This window comes from Silene latifolia, chromosome 7 (genome assembly GCF_048544455.1).
Source record: "Silene latifolia isolate original U9 population chromosome 7, ASM4854445v1, whole genome shotgun sequence".
Taxonomy (NCBI): Eukaryota; Viridiplantae; Streptophyta; class Magnoliopsida; order Caryophyllales; family Caryophyllaceae; genus Silene; species Silene latifolia.
In genome coordinates this window covers 7680245-7702798 of record NC_133532.1, presented here as the reverse complement: position 1 = coordinate 7702798, position 22554 = coordinate 7680245, and the positions used below count along the sequence as shown (strand labels likewise).

The 22554-nt window shown below is 40.4% G+C and overlaps 2 protein-coding genes across 2 annotated transcripts in view; both read left to right on the top strand.

The window, feature by feature from the left end:
* The first annotated feature begins 1405 nt into the window (after positions 1-1405).
* LOC141591579 (protein trichome birefringence-like 25) overlaps positions 1406-22554 on the top strand; it is a 32908-nt gene continuing 11759 nt past the window's right edge. The window contains exon 1 of the mRNA XM_074411960.1: positions 1406-1701. Within this exon, the coding sequence (XP_074268061.1) occupies positions 1464-1701 (238 nt within the window). The 5' untranslated portion in view covers positions 1406-1463. The remainder of the gene's footprint in view (positions 1702-22554) is intronic.
* LOC141591581 (protein trichome birefringence-like 25) lies at positions 2876-5358 on the top strand. The gene is made up of 2 exons (XM_074411961.1): positions 2876-3207; positions 4395-5358. The coding sequence occupies exons 1-2, from the start codon at positions 2911-2913 to the stop codon at positions 5166-5168; spliced, it is 1071 nt and encodes a 356-aa protein (XP_074268062.1). The 5' UTR covers positions 2876-2910; the 3' UTR covers positions 5169-5358.

Sequence of the window (22554 nt, the reverse complement as noted above, 5' to 3'; positions counted from 1 at the left end):
AAATTACTCTGATATCGACTTTTAAACCCCCGCTTTACAACATAACAAATACGGAGTATAAACAACGATGCACTACCAAATTATAACACTCACTTTATATATTGAGCAGATGGTGGTTAGAATCTTAGGTGAAAATATTTTACTCTTATTGGTCAAATTAACATTATTTTAATTTATGCCAACTTATAAAAAAAAGGTGGAAACATATCCATTTTATACTTCATTATTTGTTCATATTTGGTTGTTGCTTGACAAGTGACTACGTGACCGCTTATATGTGGAGCTTAATCAAATAGTAAGGTACCGTTCCGATTTCACGTTAGCATAATGATACTGAAACTCAATTTTATTTACCCAATAACATCGTAATTCTACTAATCTATTGTCAAAATAAAAATAAAGTTTAAAAATTACACTTTTCGTAAGGCTCTATTTGGTAGCGCATTTCAGGTACCTTTTTTAATCGAATTAGCTTTTTTCACAAAAATTTCAAGTAGCTTATTTTCTTGAACGCGTTTGACAAGTAGCATTTTATAGTAAAAAAGGTATCTGAAATAAAATGCTACCTACGGTAGCATTTGAGATTTCAGGTACCTGATTATATTTTGCTTACCTTTTTTACCCTTCCACTTTTTATATATTACTCCAATATTATTTTTTTTTATATTATGATCTCAAATAAACCCAATTAAATAGTTTCTACGGAAATGAAAAGCGTCCGTGATAATATCAATACTTTAATTTAGGGTGCAATTTAATTAACTATTTTTATGTATGGTTTAATAAAAAACTTACTTAGTATCCATAAATACATTTTTTTGATATACTGTTTGATTTTTTTTTTTTTACGTTATCGTGATATTTTAATTATTGCTTCCGTCATTTTGAAACATGTTGAACACTTGTGCAATTATAGTGAAAAAAATTGCATTTTCTTCTAATTAATAATAATGCCAACGACAATTACACAATAATAATAATAAAAACACAAATGATAACAATAATAAGCCATGTCCTTTTACGTCATTTGACCAAATATCAACTACTTTTTCAGCTAGTCTTCCAAACAGTTTTAATAAAAATCAGGTACCTTTTCAGGTCGTAATTTTTAATTTACCTTTTCGATTTCCTTTTAGGTTTAATTACCTTTTAGTTTCAGGTTTGAGTTTTGAGTTTGGGTAGCTTTTATTTAGTTTTACCAATCGGAGCCAAGTTTATGAAAATATTTCTACGTTCAATTATTGAAGTTATGCGTTCCAATCAATTATTTGTTAATCTTTAATAAAAAAATCTAAGTAATTAAATAAATGAAATCGATGGAGTATTATTTTATTCACTCTTTAAGTTATCTATAGTACATCTATAAGCTGACTTTTACGCATCTGATTTAGAGAGTACACCTTATTTAGGAAGTCTTCTTCCATTTAAACAAACAAAGAAATTAAAAGTACGTAAGAAAAATAATGAAGAGGGAAACAACACCATTAGTGAAGCAGCCATTACCATTATCTTCATCATTTAGCAATCAAAACAACCCAATTTACGTTCAACTTTTATATCTAATTCTATTGTTGAGTCTCACTATTTTTCTCTACTCAACCTTTTCTATTGATCATTCATCATCTTCACCTTTCCAAACTCCGACATCAATTGCTCATAATTCTCAACAAATCGACCTCCTTGTATCCGATGCTAACAATGGTATGTTCTTTTATTCAAATGTTAAAGTTCGATTTTGAATGTCTTAGAATATGATCGAGTAAAAGTAATGAAAATACGTTTCTATCATATACTCCCTTCCATCCACACCAACTGCAAAAACTATTTGTGTATGGTTTTGAGACAACTTTGAATAAGTTTATAGAATATTTTTTTCGTAATAAATTTGAATAATCCAAAATAATACAAGTTTTGTCTTATAAAATTTCAAATTTGTCAAGTTTAACCTCTTTAAAAAAAATTTGTGATGTGGATTGGAGGGAGTATACCTTAATAATATGGAAAGTATTTGTCATAAAAGTAAGTATTATTGCATTGATGATGTATCATTCTTTTTTTTTGATAAGTTAAGAAAACTAGATTGATGTAATCTCAGTAGTAGTACTTCTTCTATTTTTACTAACTTCTCGTCTTTTTTTATAGCGTCAAAATTGAAAAATATGACAAGAAAGTTCAAAAATATAAATATTCCGTATTAATTTATAAAACTAAAATATGTACTTTTATTATCAAAAGATCAAAAGTATTGTCTTGAATAATTTGTAAAATCAAATGAAGAAAAACATAGAAAAACACAAATGAAGTAGTTGGTATTTTTAACAATAAAATACTACCTAACTCATCCAACCAAACATCCGCTACGTTGATAATTTGTGAAGTGTTTTAGGCCTAACTGAAACTACAAGTAATGTTTTTAAGTTGGTAGGCTTTTAGTCCAAATTATAATTTGACGGCTTCATGACTTCATCAGCTAAGCTTATTTAGGTTTTTAAACTGATTCGCGAGTGTTTCGACTTTCAACCATTGTAGAATCTCCATCTTCGTCTCCAACATCAATTGTTAATAATTCTCAGGAAATCGACCTCCTTATATCTGATACTAACAACGGTATGTTCTTTTATTAAAATGTTACTGTTTCCGTTTCAGTCCTTTATTTACCTTTTTTTTATATATATTGTGAGGGATATTTTAATCAAAGTTAAACAAATGATTAGAAAGAAGGGAGTATATGTTAATTCCTTTCGAAATTACAAATAAAGTTTTTAAGTTGGTAGGCTTTTAAACCGTATCATAATTTGACAGCTTCATGACTTCATCAGCTAAGCTTATTTAATTTTCAACTTATTTGCGAGTGTTTCAACCATTGTAGGATCTCAATCTTTGTCTCCATTCCCATCACCTTCAAAAGAAATGTCTAAACACAAGGCGAAACCAAAATGCGATTTGTTCAAAGGCGACTGGGTTCCGAACCCAAATGGTCCAACATACAACAACACTTGCCGGTTTACCGAATTTTTTCTAAATTGCCAGAAAAACGGACGCCCAGACAATGGTTATCAATTTTGGAGGTGGAAGCCTAAGGATTGTGAGTTGCCCGGGTTCGATTCCCACAAATTTCTTAATTTGATGAGAAATAAGGGTTTTGCGTTCATTGGTGATTCTATTTTGCGGAATCAAATGAAATCCCTGCTCTGCCTCCTCTCCCAGGTTATTTCTCCTCTTCATTTCCACATTGCTCTTATGGTCCTAATGCGGAATTTAAAAAAAAAAAAAGTAAATAAATGATTGAGGCGAAAGAGAATTGATGGATAATTCTCGTGCTAATGCGGACGTACGCATGCATAATTAAATGTTTTCTCCAAATACCTGTTTTTATCAAAAAAAAAAAAAAAAAAAAAAAATTATAACGGTTCATACCTCTTTACGAGTTCAGAAAGCTACGGTAATTTTCTTTATGTTGATCGTCTTTATAAGATCTTTAATTTGAAAACAAAAATGCGATTTTCTGATATCTTGGGCTAGAGTTAAGACCAGTCAAAGCTTATTCGTTCAATAAAGTTTCATTGGCTATAATTTTCAACCCGCATTCATAAAATGAACTTTTTTTTTCCCAAATGATTGTCTTTCCTAGATCTATAATTTAAAACAAAAATATCGTGGCTTTCTACACACGTGACTAATAGATATAAATAGGGTTGTTCACTCAGTGGTCCGGACCAAAGACCAGACCAGACCGAACCATTTGGTCCGGATCAAACCGGACCGAATTTTGTTTGGTCTGGTCCACGGTCCACCTATTTACTCTACTTTGGTCTTCGGTCCGGTCCTGGACCAAACCGAATAGACCGCGGACCGGACCATGGACCGAAGTTATGTAAGAAAAGATTTTTTTAAATTGTAATATTATTGATTTTATTTTCTACTTTGTTTACACGTATTATAAGATGTGTAATTATTTAGTTAAATCTAGTAAGAATATAATGTTGTTTATTTTGATCGTTACGAACTTCTCGAGTTCTAATTTTATATGCTAAAACATGTCAATAACAATAATATTTGGTCCACTTTAGTCCATTTGGTCCGGTCCGGTCCACGCGTTTTTATGGTCCAGACTGGACCGGACCAATATTAATATGGTCCGGTCCTCGGTCCACCCCTTAACCCTTCTTTGTTCTTCGGTTCAGAAAGTTTGGTCCGATCCGATCCGGTCCCGGACCAATGAACACCCCTAGATATATATAAACCCTCAAAGTTTTAATTTCTTGAGAAAATAGGGGCATTTGGGAGAAAATTGCAAACTTTGAGTTACCATAAGAATTGTCCCGTATTTAAATACGTGTCGTGTGTTATCATTATAAAATATCGGGTTTATATCTAGCTACCTTATTCAACAGGTGGAAGAGGCTACCTTAATCTGGGAAGATGAGAACAAAAAGGCAAGTAAATGGTTTTTTCCATCATACAATTTCACCCTCCAAGGTTTCTGGACTCCCTACCTTATAAAAGCCGAAATCAACGACGACAGCAACGGAGTCGCAAAAACCGATGTCAAGCTCCACTTGGACAAGCTAGACAACTCATGGACAACAAAATACGGAGACTTCGATTACGTCATGATTGGAAGCGGCCCGTGGTTTACGAGAACTAATATCTTCCACGAAAACAACCGAGTTATAGGATGTCATAACTGCCCGGCCGGGCAGAATATAACCGAGCTTGGGCTCGCTTATTCGTATCACAAGGCACTCAATTTAGCTTTGGAGTTCATTACAAGCTCGATTCACAGACCGAAGGTCGTGTTTTTCAGGACGGTCACCCCGAGTCACTTCGAGTCTGGAAAGTGGGACGAGGGCGGACGTTGTGATCGTAAAGTGCCAGTACTCGGAAAGCGTGATCAGATAAGTTTGAGTGAATCGGACAGAATATTGTACCAGGTTGAGAAGCAGGAATTTGATAAGGCAATAAGTCGGGTGGGGGTGACGGAGGATAAACGGGTTTCGTTGAGGCTTTTTGACTCTACCTTTCTGAGTTCACTGAGACCGGACGGCCACCCGGCCAAGTACGCGTATCCTTTGGCCAAGGATAAGTATGATTGCTTGCATTGGTGTTTGCCTGGCCCTATAGACACTTGGAATGAAATCATGTTCAAAATGTTAACCAACATTTGAAAGCCCAACTATCGATCACCAAATTAATTCATGTGTAAATTATTCATTGTGATGGGAAATCTTTCGGTAACATTCATTTTTTGAGGTAAAAGTTTGAGAACTACTCCTATACCCGTAAATATGTAGAAAATCATGAAACATTAATGTATGTTACAAAATATATGTAGAATTGTTACAAAGAAAAAAAAAATGTATTTTCAAGAAAACACAATCATACCTGAAAAGTGAAAACTGTGTAAAGTAAAACACGAAGAACATGTAATTACATAGGAAGTATTGTAGACAATTGTGTATACCTTCCGAAAACTAAAGAGAATAATAACTTTATGAAAAAAAAAAACTGAAAATCGATCAAAATTATTACTTCATAATACAATTTTCTGATATCATACTGATAGGGTTATTGTAGTTGTAGCCGAGCTCATATATATTCCGTATGTGATTATGTGAAATGGACCGAATTACATATTATCAACACCTATTATATTTGATTTCTAAAGTCCTAAATTGCATAGTACTCCGCATAGGCGTATAATAATCCGTAGTTGTGTTGCAAATTATGACTTGTGTTCTCGGGTTATAGATTCCTAGTAGTGTGCACACTAGGGAGTTCGCTTTTAGAGCTCACACCAACAAATTTTGATCGTAGAACATTACATATATAAAAATTTATAGATTAGGCCGCAATAAAATGAAAATAAAATAAATTGTAAAGGCACAAATATATTAAAAAAAAAATAACCTATAATAAAAATTCGATACAAACAACAGTGAAAAACTATAGTGACATGCATGCATGCACATCATTATTCCATTGAACTATAATATACGTACCCTTCTAATCATAAATTATCACTAATTAAAAATATAAAAATTTCTAAAACAAAAAAAAATTATTGTAATTAAATGCTTAACGAATAATTAATTAGATAGCGATGGCGACGGAGCAGCAGCATCAGAACAATAATGGGTGATAATACTTTCCAAGATTGGTAACGAGTGACTAATCTTGTGAGTCGTAATATAAGAGTGTAGGTCACTCAAACAAGCCTTCATGGCTTCACTATGGACCGCCTCGTCGTTGGAAAGCGCCTCGTCTTGGGTGTTAACGGTTTCCGTGGTGGCGGGGGAGGAAGGAGGTTGGGTAAGGAATGGGTATGGGAAGTGGGTAGGGAATGGGTAAGGGAAGTGTATTGATGGCATTGGTGGTAGATGTGTGAATGGGAATGGGTATGGGAAGTGGATTCCTGGTTGTTGGTTCGGTTTTGGATTAGGGGTTGGAATCGGTTTCTGATTCGGGGTTGGGTTCGGTTTTGGTTTCGGGGTTGGGTTCGATTTTGGTTTCGGGGTTGGGTTAGGGTTAGGGTTAGGGTTAGGGTTCGGGTTCGGGTTCGGGTTAGGGTTTGGGTTTGGGTTTGGATTCGGGTTTGGATTTGGGTTTGGATTCGGGAATTGGGATCGAGGGTGGTGTGGTTCATGTGGGAAAGGGTGAATTCCGGGGAATAATAGTGGGTGATGGAATATAGGATGTGGCCTCAACGACCATGCTTCGTCTTGGTTTTCGGAATCGGGTTCGGTTTGAGCTTGGGGTTGTGCTTGGGCGGTAGCAATGACCAAAAACAAACCTAGGAAAGTGAATGCAAAATACTTCATCGTTCTTCCCTTCTTTCTTTTTTTTTTTTCTTGATTTGAATTTGTTTGTGTTTTCTCAAGTTGAAGATTGAGATAATTGTGAGTTTATGATTGAGGTTGAAAGGGTTTATATAGTGTTTATTTGGTAAGGATCGTATGATAAACTCTACTCCTAATTAATGAAGGTTAATATATCGAAATAGGATAGGATTATTTTTATATACTATCTATGAGAATTTGTGTCATAGAATTAAGTGAAATATTCCGAATTCGTGTAAGAGTTTAATTCCACAAATATTCCGAATTCGTGTAAGTGATTAATTCCGCAAAATAACTAACTAGAATCAAAGAAGAATTAAAAAAAAAAAAAAAAGCTCATGTGTTTCATGTTATTGTTTCGGCAATTAGTCTTGCTATAAACGGGTATATCCGTCTATTGTTATAAACGGGTATATCCGTCTATTGTTATAGACGGGTCAAATACAATGAAAGTGGTAACATTTTTTGCCCCTACCATCCCACTTGTTGTTTGTCCTATTAAGAAAGTGATATTGTATTTGGCCAGTCTTTCATTATAGACGGACACTATCCGTCTATAATGAGAATTTGTCTTGTTTCGGGGCTAGAATAACATGACACACTTGATGTTTCTTAGAATTTTTTATCTTAATTTCTTCTTCACATCAATTCTTAGCACTCTTATCTTGCACTAATTAGAGTCTGGATCTTCTATTTCATTTTTTATGTCTCATCTGGTATCCTACTACCTTTTTCTTTTGGCTCATAATCCTCTTATTATTTAGTTATGCTTATATTTATCAAATGTGGAACTAATGGACATAAGATGGGACACAGAAATGGAACAGAGAATCCGAACTCCTTTACTATTGGATTAGCAATGACTATAGAGCCAACTTGGCTTAGGTAAATACGACTTTGGTACGGATTAAGTCCGTTAGTTTAATTTATGACATTTATTTGTCTATTTTAATTGGAATCGACAATTTTATGATTCAAATATCATCAAGCCATCAGTTATTTAAGTTAAAATTATCAAATTAAATATTACTCCGTAGTTTTTTAATGTGAATCATTGTACTAGTTTGATTGAAAGTTGAAACGAAATTTGTTATTTTACCCCCGACTCGGCTGACCCGCGCCCACATCTTTTCTCTATTCAAAAAAATTTGTTATTTAACTTCTTCACTTAAAACCCGTATTCCTGATGGAAAAAGCCTGTTTCTGACGGGAAAATCCGTCACTTTCCCTTGTTCTTTTGTAGTGTGTTACATCGCAAGATAATGAATCGAGATGTGTGGGCAAAGTTAATGATATCATGTTGTTATACAAGGTTGGGCTTATTATTACATACAGTCTTGCTTATGACGGTACGTAGCCTATTTTTATCATATTTAGCCGATCTTGTATTCTACTACTATGATAGTGTGGCCTAGTTTATTTTGGTGTTCTTCAAACAATTTAATTATTTCATACGTCTAATTTTTATTATTCTGAATTGTATGCATTTTCAAATTAATTACTCCCTCCCGTCCAATTTTTATTATTCTGAATTTGTATGCATTCTGAAATTAATTACTCTCTCCCATCCAAACCAAATGTAACACTTGTTTTTGGCACTATTTATGGTCGTAGAAAATTTTTACAAAATATAGTCATATGAGATTTTGTTTGATTTATTGTCATGAATGCTATAAAAATATCAAATTTTTATAATTTTTAATAATGTGTAACTAAAAATATTCAAGTTGCAAAACATGTCTCGGCAAATGTGATAAAGCAATTGTTACTTTTGGTTTGGATGGGAGGGACTATATGTATTATTAGTAATAGGGTTTTTCTAACCTATGCCCAATAGGCATAGGATAAGAAACAAAATAGAAAAGAGTTAAATGCTATTTTTATGGGAAATTGCAATATCTCATCACTTTTACTTCTATTTACAAGAAACACATTTAATTCTTTCTTTTTTTTGATTTCTTATCCTATGCCTAGTGGGCATAGGTTAGAAAAACCGTTGATATTATTTTGGTCGCTACATTTGGTCAATTAAAAATAATGGCACAACACAAATATCATTAAAAATAGATACAAAAAATATATTGTAATTAATACAGAAAAACTATAGTATTATAAACCTTCCTAAAATACAATAATAATAATAACAATTGTAATTAAGACTAATTAACTCGAGGGCGCGGAGCATCAGCAGAACAGTGGTGGGTGATGATGCTCTCCAAAAATGGTTGTTTAACAAGAGGTTGGCAAGCATCTTCGAACTTCTGAAGAGCATTGCAACACTTTGCACTAAGTTGAATATTATATGTCATTATATAGTTGCGGAAATAGTGTAAACAAGCTCCCATCTTTTTGTCGTGGACCGCCATGAAGCACTCATGATCTTTGCTAGCCATACGACGCCGGTGGTGGTTCGGGAACTTCACTTGTTCGTCCAAGACTTCCATCTTTTCAGAGTAGGTATTTGGGTTTGGATTCGGGAATTGGGATCGAGGGTGGTGTGGTTCATGTGGGAAAGGGTGAATTCCGGGGAATAATTGTGGGTGATGGAATATAGGATGTGGCCTCAAGGACCATGCTTCGTCTTCGTTTTCGGAACCGGGTTCGGTTTGAGCTTGGGCTTGTGCTTGGGCGGTAGCAATGACCAAAAACAAGGCTAGGAAAGTGAATGCAAAATACTTCATCGTTCTTCTCTTCTTTTTTTTTTTTTTTTTTTCTTGATTTGAATTTGTTTGTGTTTTCACAAATTGAAGATTGAAGATTTGAGATAATTGTGAGTTTATGATTGAGGTTGAAGGGTTTATATAGTGTTTGGGTAAGGACGTATGGTGAATTTAGGTAGATGAAAACTATCGAAATAGGATTAGGATTAGGATTATTATTATTATCATCGAAATAGGATTAGGATTATTATTATCGAAATAGGATTAGGATTAGGATTATTAACATTCTCCTAATCGATGAAGTTTAAATTATCGAAATAGGATTAGGATTATTATTAATTGGGTTTTTTTTATAATGTGTTCAATAAGCACATGATAAGCCTTATCTAAATTCAAATTATTTTTCTTAATTAATTTTTTTTATCAACTAAAATATTATCTCACCCAATTATGAGTGGAGATAAATAAGGAAAGGGTGATTTAACTTGAGAAAATTAAGGAAGTTTAAATAAATCAATCATGAAATAAGGGTTAACCTATGCTTAAATAATTACTAACATGTGCCTATTAGGCACATTTTAGAAAAAACCTTATTAATTTATTATAAACGATCGATGAGAATTTGTGTCATAGAATTAAGTGAAGTGTTCCGAATTCGTGAAATAACTAAACACAATCAAAGTAGAATAAGAACAGAGAGTTCACATGTTTCACATAATTTGGTTAGGGTGTGTAATACTCCCTCTGTCCCTCGTCCCGGTTAATGTTGTTCTTTGATTTTGGTATAAAGATAAAGAAAGAGAAGAAGGTCAATTATAAGATGACAAGTAGATTAACTTGAGTGTGAAGGATTAATTGTTAATCAATGCAATCCTAAAATAGAGAGAATAACAATTGATTTAGACACCCAAAATAAAATAGGAAAACAAATAAGTGGAACAGAGAGAGTAAACCAAGTTCAACGATAACTAAACCAAGCTAAATTAAACAAGACATTGACACAAAGTTATCAAAAATTCAAAATTGACAATAGTTTAAAATTGGATTAACAATAATGACCACAGAGCCAACTCGACTCGGGTAATATACGACTTTGGTACGAATCAAGTCCATAAGTTTATGACATTTATTACTCTATTTTAATTGGAATTGACAATTTTATGATTCGAATATCATCAAGCCTGTTTTTTTTTTTTTTTTTTTTGATCCAAATGAGCTCACTTATGTTATGGGTGAGAATTGAACCCCTAATTTCATGGTTGGAATAAGAGAGTTCTGACCACTTGATCTAACTCTTGATCTCAGTGAGTTATTTAAGTTAAAATTATCAAATTAAATATTACGGAGTAGTTTTTTTTAATTTCAATCATTAGATCATTAATGAACGTAATTGCTATTTCCTACACACATTTTTACTTAATCCTACACAAAATTTCCCAAATTTCCGACTTTGCCCCTCTCATTTTTAACCCACAAAAATAACCCTAAATCATGAGTTCCGTTAACACCGTAACTCTAATCCCGCCACTTTGCCTCCAGCCGCCCTCCTCAAACGTCGCCGCCGATCTCCTCCTCCCTCTTCCGACGACGCCCATCACTTTCTCGGCGGCTTTACAGCAGGTGTAATTAAACCTTTGGAAGCTGCGATAAATGAAACGGCGATGATTGATACTCATACTCAACTTTCGATAACGATAATTAATTAATAAATATCTAGAGGATTCATTTTTAGTTTTGTTTTCCAGGCTGTTCGTTGAATTGTGTTCATAAATTGCTTGCACTTCACGTTAATGAAGGTTGTGTGATAGTTTCAGACGAGAAGGAGAAAGGTCCAATCATGTTTGTCTCTGTTTGATGATATTATAATCAGTACAATAGTTTCAGGTGCAGGGAGGAAGGTCGTGATTAGGAGGCGATGAAGGGATTCATTAAATTGGCGTTTCTTATTTTTGCGTTTTTAATTCTCTCTGGTTTCTCTCTCTTGTTTCAGTCATGGTGAGAAATGAAAGGGGTATATTCGGAATAAGGGAAAAAAATGTGCGGGATTAAGTAAATTGGTGTGCGGGATTTAGCAAGTCAATAAATTATAAATTGTTAACTGATCCGCATCATTATTACCTCGTGTCTTAACTTTAGTTTGATTGAAAGTTGAAGCGAAATCCGATCAATGCTTCTTCAATAAATTCTCCAAGGGCGGTATCAACTATCAACTCACGGTCACATACTGACAATAATCCGATCAATGCTTCTTCAATAAATTCTCTATAGGGGATTGTGTGGCCTAGTTTATTTTGATGTTCTTCAAACAATTTAATTATTTCATACGTCTAATTTATTATTCTGAATTGTATCCATTCTCAAATTAATTATATGCATTATTATTAATATTATTTTGGTCGCTACGTTTCGTCAAATAAAAATAATAGCACAACACAATATCATTAAAAATAGATACAAAAAATATATTGTAATTGTTCCGGGCGTAATTCCGGAGCAGATATTCGTTACCACCCTTGGCTTGTAGAATAATGTCTTTGGTTTGATTCTTCTTGTCTTTATCGTTCCTCTCGGCCTCTCCTGCAACAATGGACAAACTGAGGGCTTGGCTTTGCGCCAAGCGTACTCACTCCGACACTCAAGTCAGTAAACTTAAAGGATTAAGTTGTATGTTATTTAGAGCGATATATTGTAGAGAGATGAGGAAGATAATACCAGTTTATGTGTGATATTAGGTCAAGTTGTGGATTAGTTGGATCCTTTCCTCAATGAAAGTTGAGGAGTATTTATAGACTTTCACCTTTTGTCACGTAGTGGCCAAGTGGCCAAGTGGCTATCAGGTGGAAAGACCGTTGTACCCTCGGCCGATGGACCTATGGCAGGCTGGCCGAGGGTCTTGGATATGAGTACGCGGATATGTGTTCCGGCTGGCTGGTTGCCTTGCCGAGACCCAAGTGACAGGCCGATGGGTTGCATCGGCTAGACTGTCTAAGTCGTTGACTTTGCTGTGGATATCTTTGACCTTGCTCAATGTGTTGACTTGGTCAGCGGTGCAGAATATGCCCCATCAATTTGCCCCCAGCGTAGTCTATGCCGTGGTATGGGCTCCGATGTATGTTGAGCGTATATTCTGCGCAAGCATTTTGTAAAATTTTTCTGTGTCGGCTTCTTCTGATGCATCGACTATTTCTACGTCGGCCTGATCATTCGTAGGTTTCGTAGGTCGTACCATATCCCCCCTCCACATGGATGCGTAAAAGGGCATCTGATGTGGAAAAGAAAGTGACGCTGGCCGAGACCAGGGTTGAGAGTGCCGGTTGTTTTTGATTGCCCCCAAGCCGGTGCTTCCTAGCTTGGTTGATCATGTGGCCGGCGGAGAGCAGGTGCCTAGGAATTTGTTGAGGAAGATGAACAGGCGAGGAGATGTGAAAGGGCGTGTTGAAGACGCTTGGTCACTGTTGTATTGATTGACACTCAACTGTTGCAACGATTGACATTCCGCGGTTGCATGTCTGACACGTGTATGCTCGCTGATTGGTTGACGCTTCATGGGCTGTGCCCTGATTGGTCCTTCTTCATGGGCTTTTCTCTATAAATAGGGCAGTTATTCCGTGATTTTGGCCTCCATTTCATTTTCGAAAATTTTTCTCCAAAATCTTCATCTCTCCAAACTTTCAAGGGCTGCCTTTGTCTTCTTAATTTTTGGAGGATTTGATCCGGCGAGTGTTTTTTCTTTAAGGTAAACAAGCAAACTTTTTATTTTTCTTGCTAATAATTTGTTGTGAATCATGTCTTTCACGATCTTTGGACCTAGTAAACCTGCGTCGGGGGGCCCTAGGTCTCCTTCTCCTGAAGTTGATCCCCAAGTTTTGGAGGAATGGGAAGATGATGATTCCTTTGGTGATCTTGGTGATGATTTTGGTGATGATGTGGAAAGGCCTTGCCCTAATGAGGGGAGGCAGTACGTTATGGACCATGGTGATGCTTGTAAGGTCTGTCTTGACCGTACTTGGACTCATAAGCTCGCCAATTGTTCCGGTGATACATTCTTCGAGGGCCATTTTTTCTTTGGTAGGGGATACAAGATTGTTATCCCTGAGGAGGGTCAGGCCGTCTGTTGCCCTCCACCGGGCTACACCGGCGTGTATATGCGACATTTGGAGTACGGGCTCCGATTTCCGCTAAATGGATACGTTATGGCCATCATTAAAGCCATGAACGTTCTTTGTTGCCCAACTACACCGTTGGCTATGAGGACCATAGTAAACCCGTCTGGCTTTGTCTCTTCAAGGGAGAGGCTCCAACGGTGAATTTATTCCGCCGGCTTCACCATCTCAAACCATTTTCTGGCCGCGTCGGATGGTATAGTGTGCAAACGGAGCAGGGTTATGTCTCTGTTGACAAACTTTCTTCTTGCAAGGACTGGCAAGGTCGGTGGGTGTACGTTAAGGTGCCGGGTGACTATCCGCTGCCCTGCGCCTTCCAGCACCAAGTTAATTTGCGGTGCGAGACTAGGGCGGAGCATGACAGATGGGTCAGCCGGAAGAAGCTTAAGATGGATGCCAGCAAGGTCCTTCTTTCGGAGGATGAGAAGCTGGGGATGAGGCTTTTTGAGGTGGACAAGAGTGGGGTGCCGAAGAGATGGATTCCCCGACGAGATCATTCTTCAGATGAGCCGCTCATATGTCGGCCTCATACCGGCCCCTAACGCAGGGTGAGTGGGGTCGGTGTGAGGCTCGTCACCGCTCTCAATGTTCCTGTTTTTCGAACTTCGATTTATTCTTCTATTTAACTCTTGCTTTGTTTCTTTCGCAGACTACTTCGGACCGGACTTGTCTGAGGATATCCTCCGGAGAATGGGGCTGCACAAAGATAAAACCGTTGCTAACTTGCATCCCAAGGCCCTAGTTCATGACCGCAGGACGTCGCCGAATGATCTCATGGAGCAGCAGTTGAAGAGCTTGAGCAGGGAGGAGGCCCAGGCGAGGGTTGTTAGCGGTGTAGTGCGTCGGACTCGGAAAACACAGTCTTCGGCGGCGACAGCGTCGACCCTGGTTCCACCTCCTATCCCCCCCCCCTAAGGAGGTGGAGATTGTTGATATTCCCGATGAGGGGGACTCTGATGCGGAGGGATCTCCCCTCATCCGCAAGAGGAAAGAGACAGCCTCTACTGCTGGCAAGGAAGTGCCTCCTCCGGCCAAGAAGGCCAAGCATGGTACCTATCTATTCCGCGGCTCAAATTTAGCCAGGCTTTCTGATATGCCGATACGCGTTGATACTGATGTCCTTATTAAATTTTTGCAGACCAACCGCAGTCGGCTTTTGCTCTCGTTGGGCAGCAGGTGGAGGGCTCCTCTGCGCAGGTTGGTGATCAAGGCGCCACCGTCAACCCTTCATCTCAGAAGGCTTCCGTCTCCCAGCCGCAGGCTGGTGGTCAAATTGTAACCACCGTCCCTTCATCCCAGAAGGCTTCCGTCTCCCAGCTTATAGAGGAAGGCACGAAGCTAATTAGGGAACTGGCGAGGTGGAACGTAGTTACCGGTGCTCGTCTCATGGAGCAGGAGAAGGCCGTGGCTCGAGCTGTTTACGAGCGTAATGCCACTAAGAAGGTGGCTGCGTCGGCGAAGATGGATCTCCTCAACGAGCAGAGGCTTAGGGGAGATGCCGAGAAGGCGCTCTTGGCCGAGAGAAAACTTAGGAGGACGCGAAAAGGAGGTCCTTCTTTGAGAGAGCCAAGGCCGAGGCTGCGGCGGCCGAAACTGCGAAGCTGCTGGGGAAGTGTGACCTTGTTCAAAGGCGTGCCGACCTCTATCTCCAGCAGAGGAACGAGTCCAGGGGCCTGTTTAAGGCCCAGGCGGAGGTGATTCGGAGCAAAGAGGCCATCATCAAGCAGAAGGAGGAGGACATTGAGATGCTCCAAACCGTCATGCTCCCCAACCCGTGTCTCGAGTTCCGGGACTGTCCGAAGGAGCTGCTAGGGAAGTGATCGGGGAGCTTTTCCCTCTTGATGGTTCCTTCCGTGGGGGCGATTTGACGAGCCGCTTGATGACAAGCTCGAGGCTAAGGAGAGAGCGTGGTGGAGGAGGCCAAAGAGGCGGTGAGGGCGAAGTTGGAGAAGGAGGCGGCCGCGGAGAAAGCGACTCTTCTTTGAGAAGGCTAAGGCGGCCAAGGAGGAAGCCGAAAGGATGAGGGCGGCCGATCCGCGAGGCCAAAGCCGAGGCGCTAGAAAAGTCATTTGGGCTGCCTCATTGAAGAAGATGCGGCTCTGTTTGCTAATGGCGGCGAGCGAGCATAGGAGAGCAAGTTTACAGCAGATCTGCTTCAGCTCCTCACATACTACCGTGTGCTGCTTGATGAGAACAAGTTTACAGCAGATCCGCTTCAGCTGTTCGGGGGCCAATTATTAAGCCCTTCCTCCCCGCTACCTTTTGGGTGCTTCAAATGACATAATTGTAGCTTTTGCTTTTCTTTCCGTATTTTGTACAACTTTGGTAGGTTGTGTTTCGGCTTATCCTTGTGGGGACGGTCGTCGTCTGTATTCTTTTTACTTGTAATCTTACTTGTAACTCAGCTTTTAATAAGAGTTCGTTTCTTTCGCCTTCGACCTGGCCGAGGCCTTTATCTCATCTTCGTCCGAGTTGTCTTCCTATATTACTAATTGAGCGCCTCTTTTTTCCCGCCTTGGCTTGGGCGGGGCAGTTTTAGAGTGCATCTCTCAACTGTGTTTCAACGCTTCCAAGGCACTTCGATTGTTTTTGCGTGTAAATCGCACTGGCCGTTACCGTTGCTTGGTAGAGATTGCCGCTCTTGTCGGTATGACAGTGTGAGCCGGCGTCTGTTTCTTGATAGCGTGTTACGTGGCGTCTACCACTTGGAGTGACTGCGACGGCGTCAAACCTCGGGGGTGGCGCCGTGGCGTCTACTACTTGGGGTGACTGCGACGGCGCTGATTCTTCATGGAGCGCCGTGGCGTCTACCACTTGAGGATCTGCGACGGCGTCAAACCTCTGGGGGTGATCGCGTGGCGTCTACTACTTGGGGTGACTGCGACGGCGCTCGATTCTTCATGGAGATCGGCTAGTGGCGTCTACCACTTGGAGTGATCTGCGACGGCGTCAAACCTCTTGGGATCGCCGTGGCGTCTACTACTTGGGGTGACTGCGACGGCGCCTGCTTCTTCATGGAGACTGTCGCTCTTGTCGGTATGACAGTGTGAGCCGACGTCTGCTTTCTGATAAAGACTGCCGCTCTTGTCGGTATGACAGTGTGAATCGGCGTCTGCTGCTTCCTAGTCACTGCGGGAGGAACGGACATTTCGATGGAACTTGGATGACTTTTCATTTAGGTAAAAACACGCGTCGGGGTGCCCACAGCTGTTTTGGACACCTCCGTCGCTACATAGAGTATTCCCAAGATTACCAGCGCCCCTAATGGCCTATCAAAGGCACCACGTTCTAGTCAGCCGTTAGTTACATCCATGAGGTCGTCCTGTTGTAAGGATAGACTCTTCCCTTTTTCTGATTTCTTTGCCACTTTGAGGGATTGCATGTTGCATCCTCTGGCGGCTATCTGGACGTTGACCACCTCGTCATTCTCGTTTTTGGAGACGAGCTTATGCGCTTCCCCCCGGTCCGAGACATACATCAGTGTTAGGGCCCGGATGGACATCACTGCGTCAGCCTCGCTCAAGGTGATTCGGCCTATGAGGACGTTGTAGGCGGACGAGCCGTCGATGACCACGAACTCAGCTAGGACGTTCTTGGCCGCATTCTTTTCGCCGAATGTCACCGGGAGTCTGATTGATCCCAGTGGTACCAGGCCGGCCCCAGAGAAGCTGTACAGTGGATTCGTGCAGGGGCTCAAGTCCTTGACTTTCAGGCTGAGGCTGAGGAAGCACTCCCTGAACATGATGTTCGTGTACGCGCCTGTGTCGATCAGGCACCTCTTGACCAGGTGGTTTGATATGTCCAAATTGACTACAAGTGGGTCGCTGTGAGGAGCGATGACTCCTTAGTAGTCCTTCCTTCCAATGGTTATATCGGGGATGTTTGAAGCAGGGGTCGCTGTGTTGGGCACAAAGTTGATGGCCTGATATAGCTCGTTCAGGTGCCGTTTATGCCCATGAGCGGACCCTCCATTCTCGTTGCCCCCGATGACAACATGGATCACTCCTATCCGTTCGAAGACGGATTTCTTACCTGAACTGTCGGTGTCAGCCTTTTGGCTTTTGGCAACGTACTTGCTGAGGCTCCCCTTCCGGATCAGCTCTTCAATGGCGTTCTTCAGATGCCGGCAGTCGTTGGTTAAATGGCCGGTGTGGCCGTGGTACTCACAGTACTGGCTCGTGTCACCGTCGCTTTTTGGCTTGGGGGGTCTCTCCCATTTCTGGCCCTCGTCTTTGCTCAGGGCGAAGACCTCGGCGGCTGACACGACGAGAGGGGTTTTTTCACTATACCGCCTCTGGTGGTACGTTCCTGAACTCCACCCGGCGCCCGCCGAGTCCTGTTTCCTGGAAGATTTGTCCGACCGTGACCTATTGTTCTCACGGCGCCTTTCATCGGACCGTGACCCGTTGTTATCACGGCGTCTTTCATCCGGGTTGTCCTCCCGGTGACTCTTCTTTTCTGAGCGCTCGGCCTCGCTGGGGCCTACCCAGGTTTTGTGATAGTCTTCTACCTTGATGGCTTGATCAGCCAACTTTCTGGCGGCGTCCAGACCCAGGCCTCCGCACTTGATGAGCTCATTTTTTAATTCTCCCCTTGGGAGGCCTTTCATCAGCGCGAAAGCCGCCAATTCGGGATTAATTTCTCGAATCTGCTGGACCTTTCCGTCGAACCTCTTTACATAGCTTCGTAGGGTCTCTCCCCCCTCCTGTTTGATAGTTAGGAGGTCTGACGTCTCCACGGCCCTCCTCTTATTGCAAGAGTACTGGGCTAGGAAGGCGTCCCTTAGGTCGGCGTAATAGTATACCGAGCCGTCGGAGAGCCCCTTGTACCAACTTTGAGCCATCCCATGCAGAGTTGTTGGGAAAACTCGGCACCAGACCTCATCGGGCTGCACCCATACCGACATGTAAGACTCGAAAGCCTCAGCGTGGTCGGCTGGATCACTATCTCCTTTGTATGATAGAGGTGGTAGCTTGAGCTTGGTTGGCACCGGATCTCTAGGACGAGGCGCCGAGGGGCCGTCGACCACGTGTCGAACTATACGCGCGACCGCTCCTCGCATTCCTAATCCGGCTCCTCCCCTCGTTGCGGGAAGGACTCCTTCTTCGACTCGGACTTCTCCTCCAACTCTGCTGAGTCGGACTCCTCTGGCTCCTTTGGGGTAAGCCTCGTTCGTGCGGCGGGGACGCTGTCCTCCCATGAGTACGGGAAGGACTTAGGTCTACCGCGCCCACTTTGGGCTCCCCCGGCGACTTGGCTGGATCAGCTTCTCCTAGCGCTCCGTTCAAATTTCTCGGAGTCACATTTTGGGCCCTGGTCTCCTGGACAGTTTCCGCCGCTCTTGTCGGCGTGACAATGTGAGCAGGCGTACTACTAATTAGGTCTAGGAGCATTTTCAGCTTTGCTACGTCAACCACGTGTCCCATGATGGTGACCTGGTTGGCTGGCAGCGGCGTGTCGGGTATTGATGGTATCCCGAACTCCGGTTGGATTACACCGCCGGTGGAGGGCTGTATGACTCCAGAGTTGTTGAAAGTGTCATCTTGGTAAAATGCGGTTTCGTCGGTTACGACTGCGTCTTGTTGTTCTTCAAACAATTTAATTATTTCATACGTCTAATTTATTATTCTGAATTGTATCCATTCTCAAATTAATTATATGCATTATTATTAATATTATTTTGGTCGCTACGTTTCGTCAAATAAAAATAATAGCACAACACAATATCATTAAAAATAGATACAAAAAATATATTGCAATTGTTCCGGGCGTAATTCCGGAGCAGATATTCGTTACCACCCTTGGCTTGTAGAATAATGTCTTTGGTTTGATTCTTCTTGTCTTTATCGTTCCTCTCGGCCTCTCCTGCAACAATGGACAAACTGAGGGCTTGGCTTTGCGCCAAGCGTACTCACTCCGACGCTCAAGTCAGTAAACTTAAAGGATTAAGTTGTATGTTATTTAGAGCGATATATTGTAGAGAGATGAGGAAGATAATACCAGTTTATGTGTGATATTAGGTCAAGTTGTGGATTAGTTGGATCCTTTCCTCAATGAAGGTTGAGGAGTATTTATAGACTTTCACCTTTTGTCACGTAGTGGCCAAGTGGCCAAGTGGCTATCAGGTGGAAAGACCGTTGTACCCTCGGCCGATGGACCTATGGCAGGCTGGCCGAGGGTCTTGGATATGAGTACGCGGATATGTGTCTCGGCTGGTTGGTTGCCTTGCCGAGACCCAAGTGACAGGCCGATGGGTTGCATCGGCTAGACTGTCTAAGTCGTTGACTTTGCTGTGGATATCTTTGACCTTGCTCAATGTGTTGACTTGGTCAGCGGTGCAGAATATGCCCCATCAGTAATTAATACAGAAAAACTATAGTATTATAAACCTTTTTAATACACAATAATAATAATAATAATAATAATAATAATAATAATAATTGTAATTAAGACTAATTAACTCGAGCGCGACGGAGAAGCAGCAGCAGCAGAACAGTGGTGGGTGATGATGCTCTCCAAAAATGGGCGTTTAACAAGAGGTTGGCAAGCATCTTCGAACTTCTGAAGAGCACTGCAACATTTTGCACTAAGTTTAATATTACAAGTCATTATATAGTTGCGGAAATAGTGTAAACAAGCACCCATCTTTTTGTTGTGGACCGCCATGAAGCACTCATGATCTTTGGTAATTTCACTTGTTCGTCGAATACTTCGATCTTTTCAGAGTTGGTATTTGGGTTTGGATTCGGGAATCGGGATCGAGGGTGGTGTGTTTCATGTGGGAAAGGGTGAATGCCGGGGAATAATTGTGGGTGATGGAATATAGGATGTGGCCTCAACGACCATGCTTCGTCTTGATTTTCCGAACCGGGTGCGGTTTGAGCTTGTGCTTGGGCGGTAGCAATGACCAAAAACAAGGCTAGGAAAGTGAATGCAAAATACTTCATCGTTCTTCTCTTCTTCTTCTTTTTTTTTTTTTTCTTGATTTGAATTTGTTTGTGTTTTCACAAATTTAAGATTGAAGTTTGAGATAATTGTGAGTTTATGATTGAGGTTGAAGGGTTTATATAGTGTTTGGGTAAGGACGTATGGTGAATTTAGGTAGATGAAAACTATCGAAATAAGATTAGGATTAGGATTATTATTATTATCATCGAAATAGGATTAGGATTATTATTATCGAAATAGGATTAGGATTAGGATTATTAACATTCTCCTAATCGATGAAGTTTAAATTATCGAAATAGGAATAGGATTATTATTAATTGGGTTTCTTTATACGTAATAGCTAAATCCAACACACTCATTTACTATTTCCTACACACTTTGTCAATTTTTTTCCAATACTACCCTTCCTATTAAAAAAATGAAAAAAAAAATTCTTTTTCTCCCTCTCAAACCCTAACCAATTTGTGTGTAATTTGATAATTAGGATCTTCATTCGTACATATCATAAGTAATTTTTTCGTTTGATTAACAATTTCATTAATATTCGTCTTTTGATTGATTGTAGTAATGTTCTTTTTCTATTGAGTTTTTTTACAATTAGGGTTTTAAAGTTGATAGTTCAAGGAATGGATTTGATTTTGATTATCAAATTACACAATTTGAAGTCGTAAATCAATTCGTCAACTCACTTTGAAAACAAGTTCTGCCAAATTTCCAATTCAATTAGCAAATCAAACAGCAAGCTTCCCTAAAACTTCAACTAATCATCAACATATTTTGCCGAACTTGAATTTATGGAAACCAAACCATTAATTGACTAATCCAAAGTCTCAAATTCCGCAAATTGATCAATTGCATAAATCGATTATACTAATCTCGAAATAGCAGATACAAATCACACAAACTAAACTAAAATCATATGATTCTCCGTCGGTGGTCCGTGACTCTTCTTCTTTGTCAGTCGGTTGGGGCGAGGAGACATGGGCTTGTTATTCTTCTCCCTCTAACGATTGTTTTTTTGGGTATAAAATGAGAGGGGCGAACTCGGTAAAGGTCGGAGATTTTGTGTAGGATATAGTAAAATGAGTGTAGGATTTAGCAAGTTCCCTTTTTATAATGTGCCCAATAAGCACATGATAAGCCTTATCTAAATTCAAATTAATGTCATGCGATGGGGTTTGCAGGGCAGTGGATTTTTAATGTCATGCGATGTGTGCGGTCGGTGTCTTATGAGGTGTTAGTTAATGGGGCTCCGTGTGAGCCTTTTGTTCCTGAGCGAGGTCTGCGACAGGGTGATCCTTTGTCTCCGTATTTGTTTATTCTCTGCGCTGAAGTGCTTTCTAGCTTGATTAGGAGGAAAGTGGAGGAGGGGGCCTTGAATGGGATTCGGGTGGCACCTAGGGCACCAGTGATTTCTCACTTGTTTTTTGCAGATGATAGTATTATTTTTGTTAAGGCTAATGAGAGTCAGGCGCGTGTTGTCAAGGATGTTTTGAGTAAGTATGAAAGGGCGTCAGGACAGCTTGTAAGTAAGGAGAAAACGACGGTATCTTTTAGTAAGGGCACGGTGGAGTGGCGAAAGGAGAAGGTGGCGAGAGTTTTGGGTGTGACGGTTGTTGCGGAGCAGGATAGGTATCTAGGTTTACCGACGGTTATTGGGCAATCGAAGCATGCTCTCACCAGAATTATTCGTGATAAACTTAATAATAAGATGCAAGGTTGGCGTGGTAAGTTATTTAGCAGAGCAGGTAGGGAAACTTTGATAAAGGCAATTGCCCAATCTATCCCTACCTATGCGATGAGTGTTTTTAAGTTACCAGTTAATTTTTGCAATGAGCTTCGGTCTATTGTATCGAGATTTTGGTGGGGTTCAGCTGGGGGTGCGCGTAAGATATCTTGGTTGTCCTGGGATTTTATGTGTCGGGCTAAGGTGAGAGGGGGTAT

Excerpts from the sequence above, each read along its gene's own strand:
- LOC141591581 (XM_074411961.1), top strand. The coding sequence starts at position 2,911 with ATGTCTAAACACAAGGCGAAACCAAAATGCGATTTGTTCAAAGGCGAC. Across the intron at positions 3,208-4,394 it reads TGCTCTGCCTCCTCTCCCAG|GTGGAAGAGGCTACCTTAAT; the intron begins GTTATTTCTCCT and ends CTTATTCAACAG.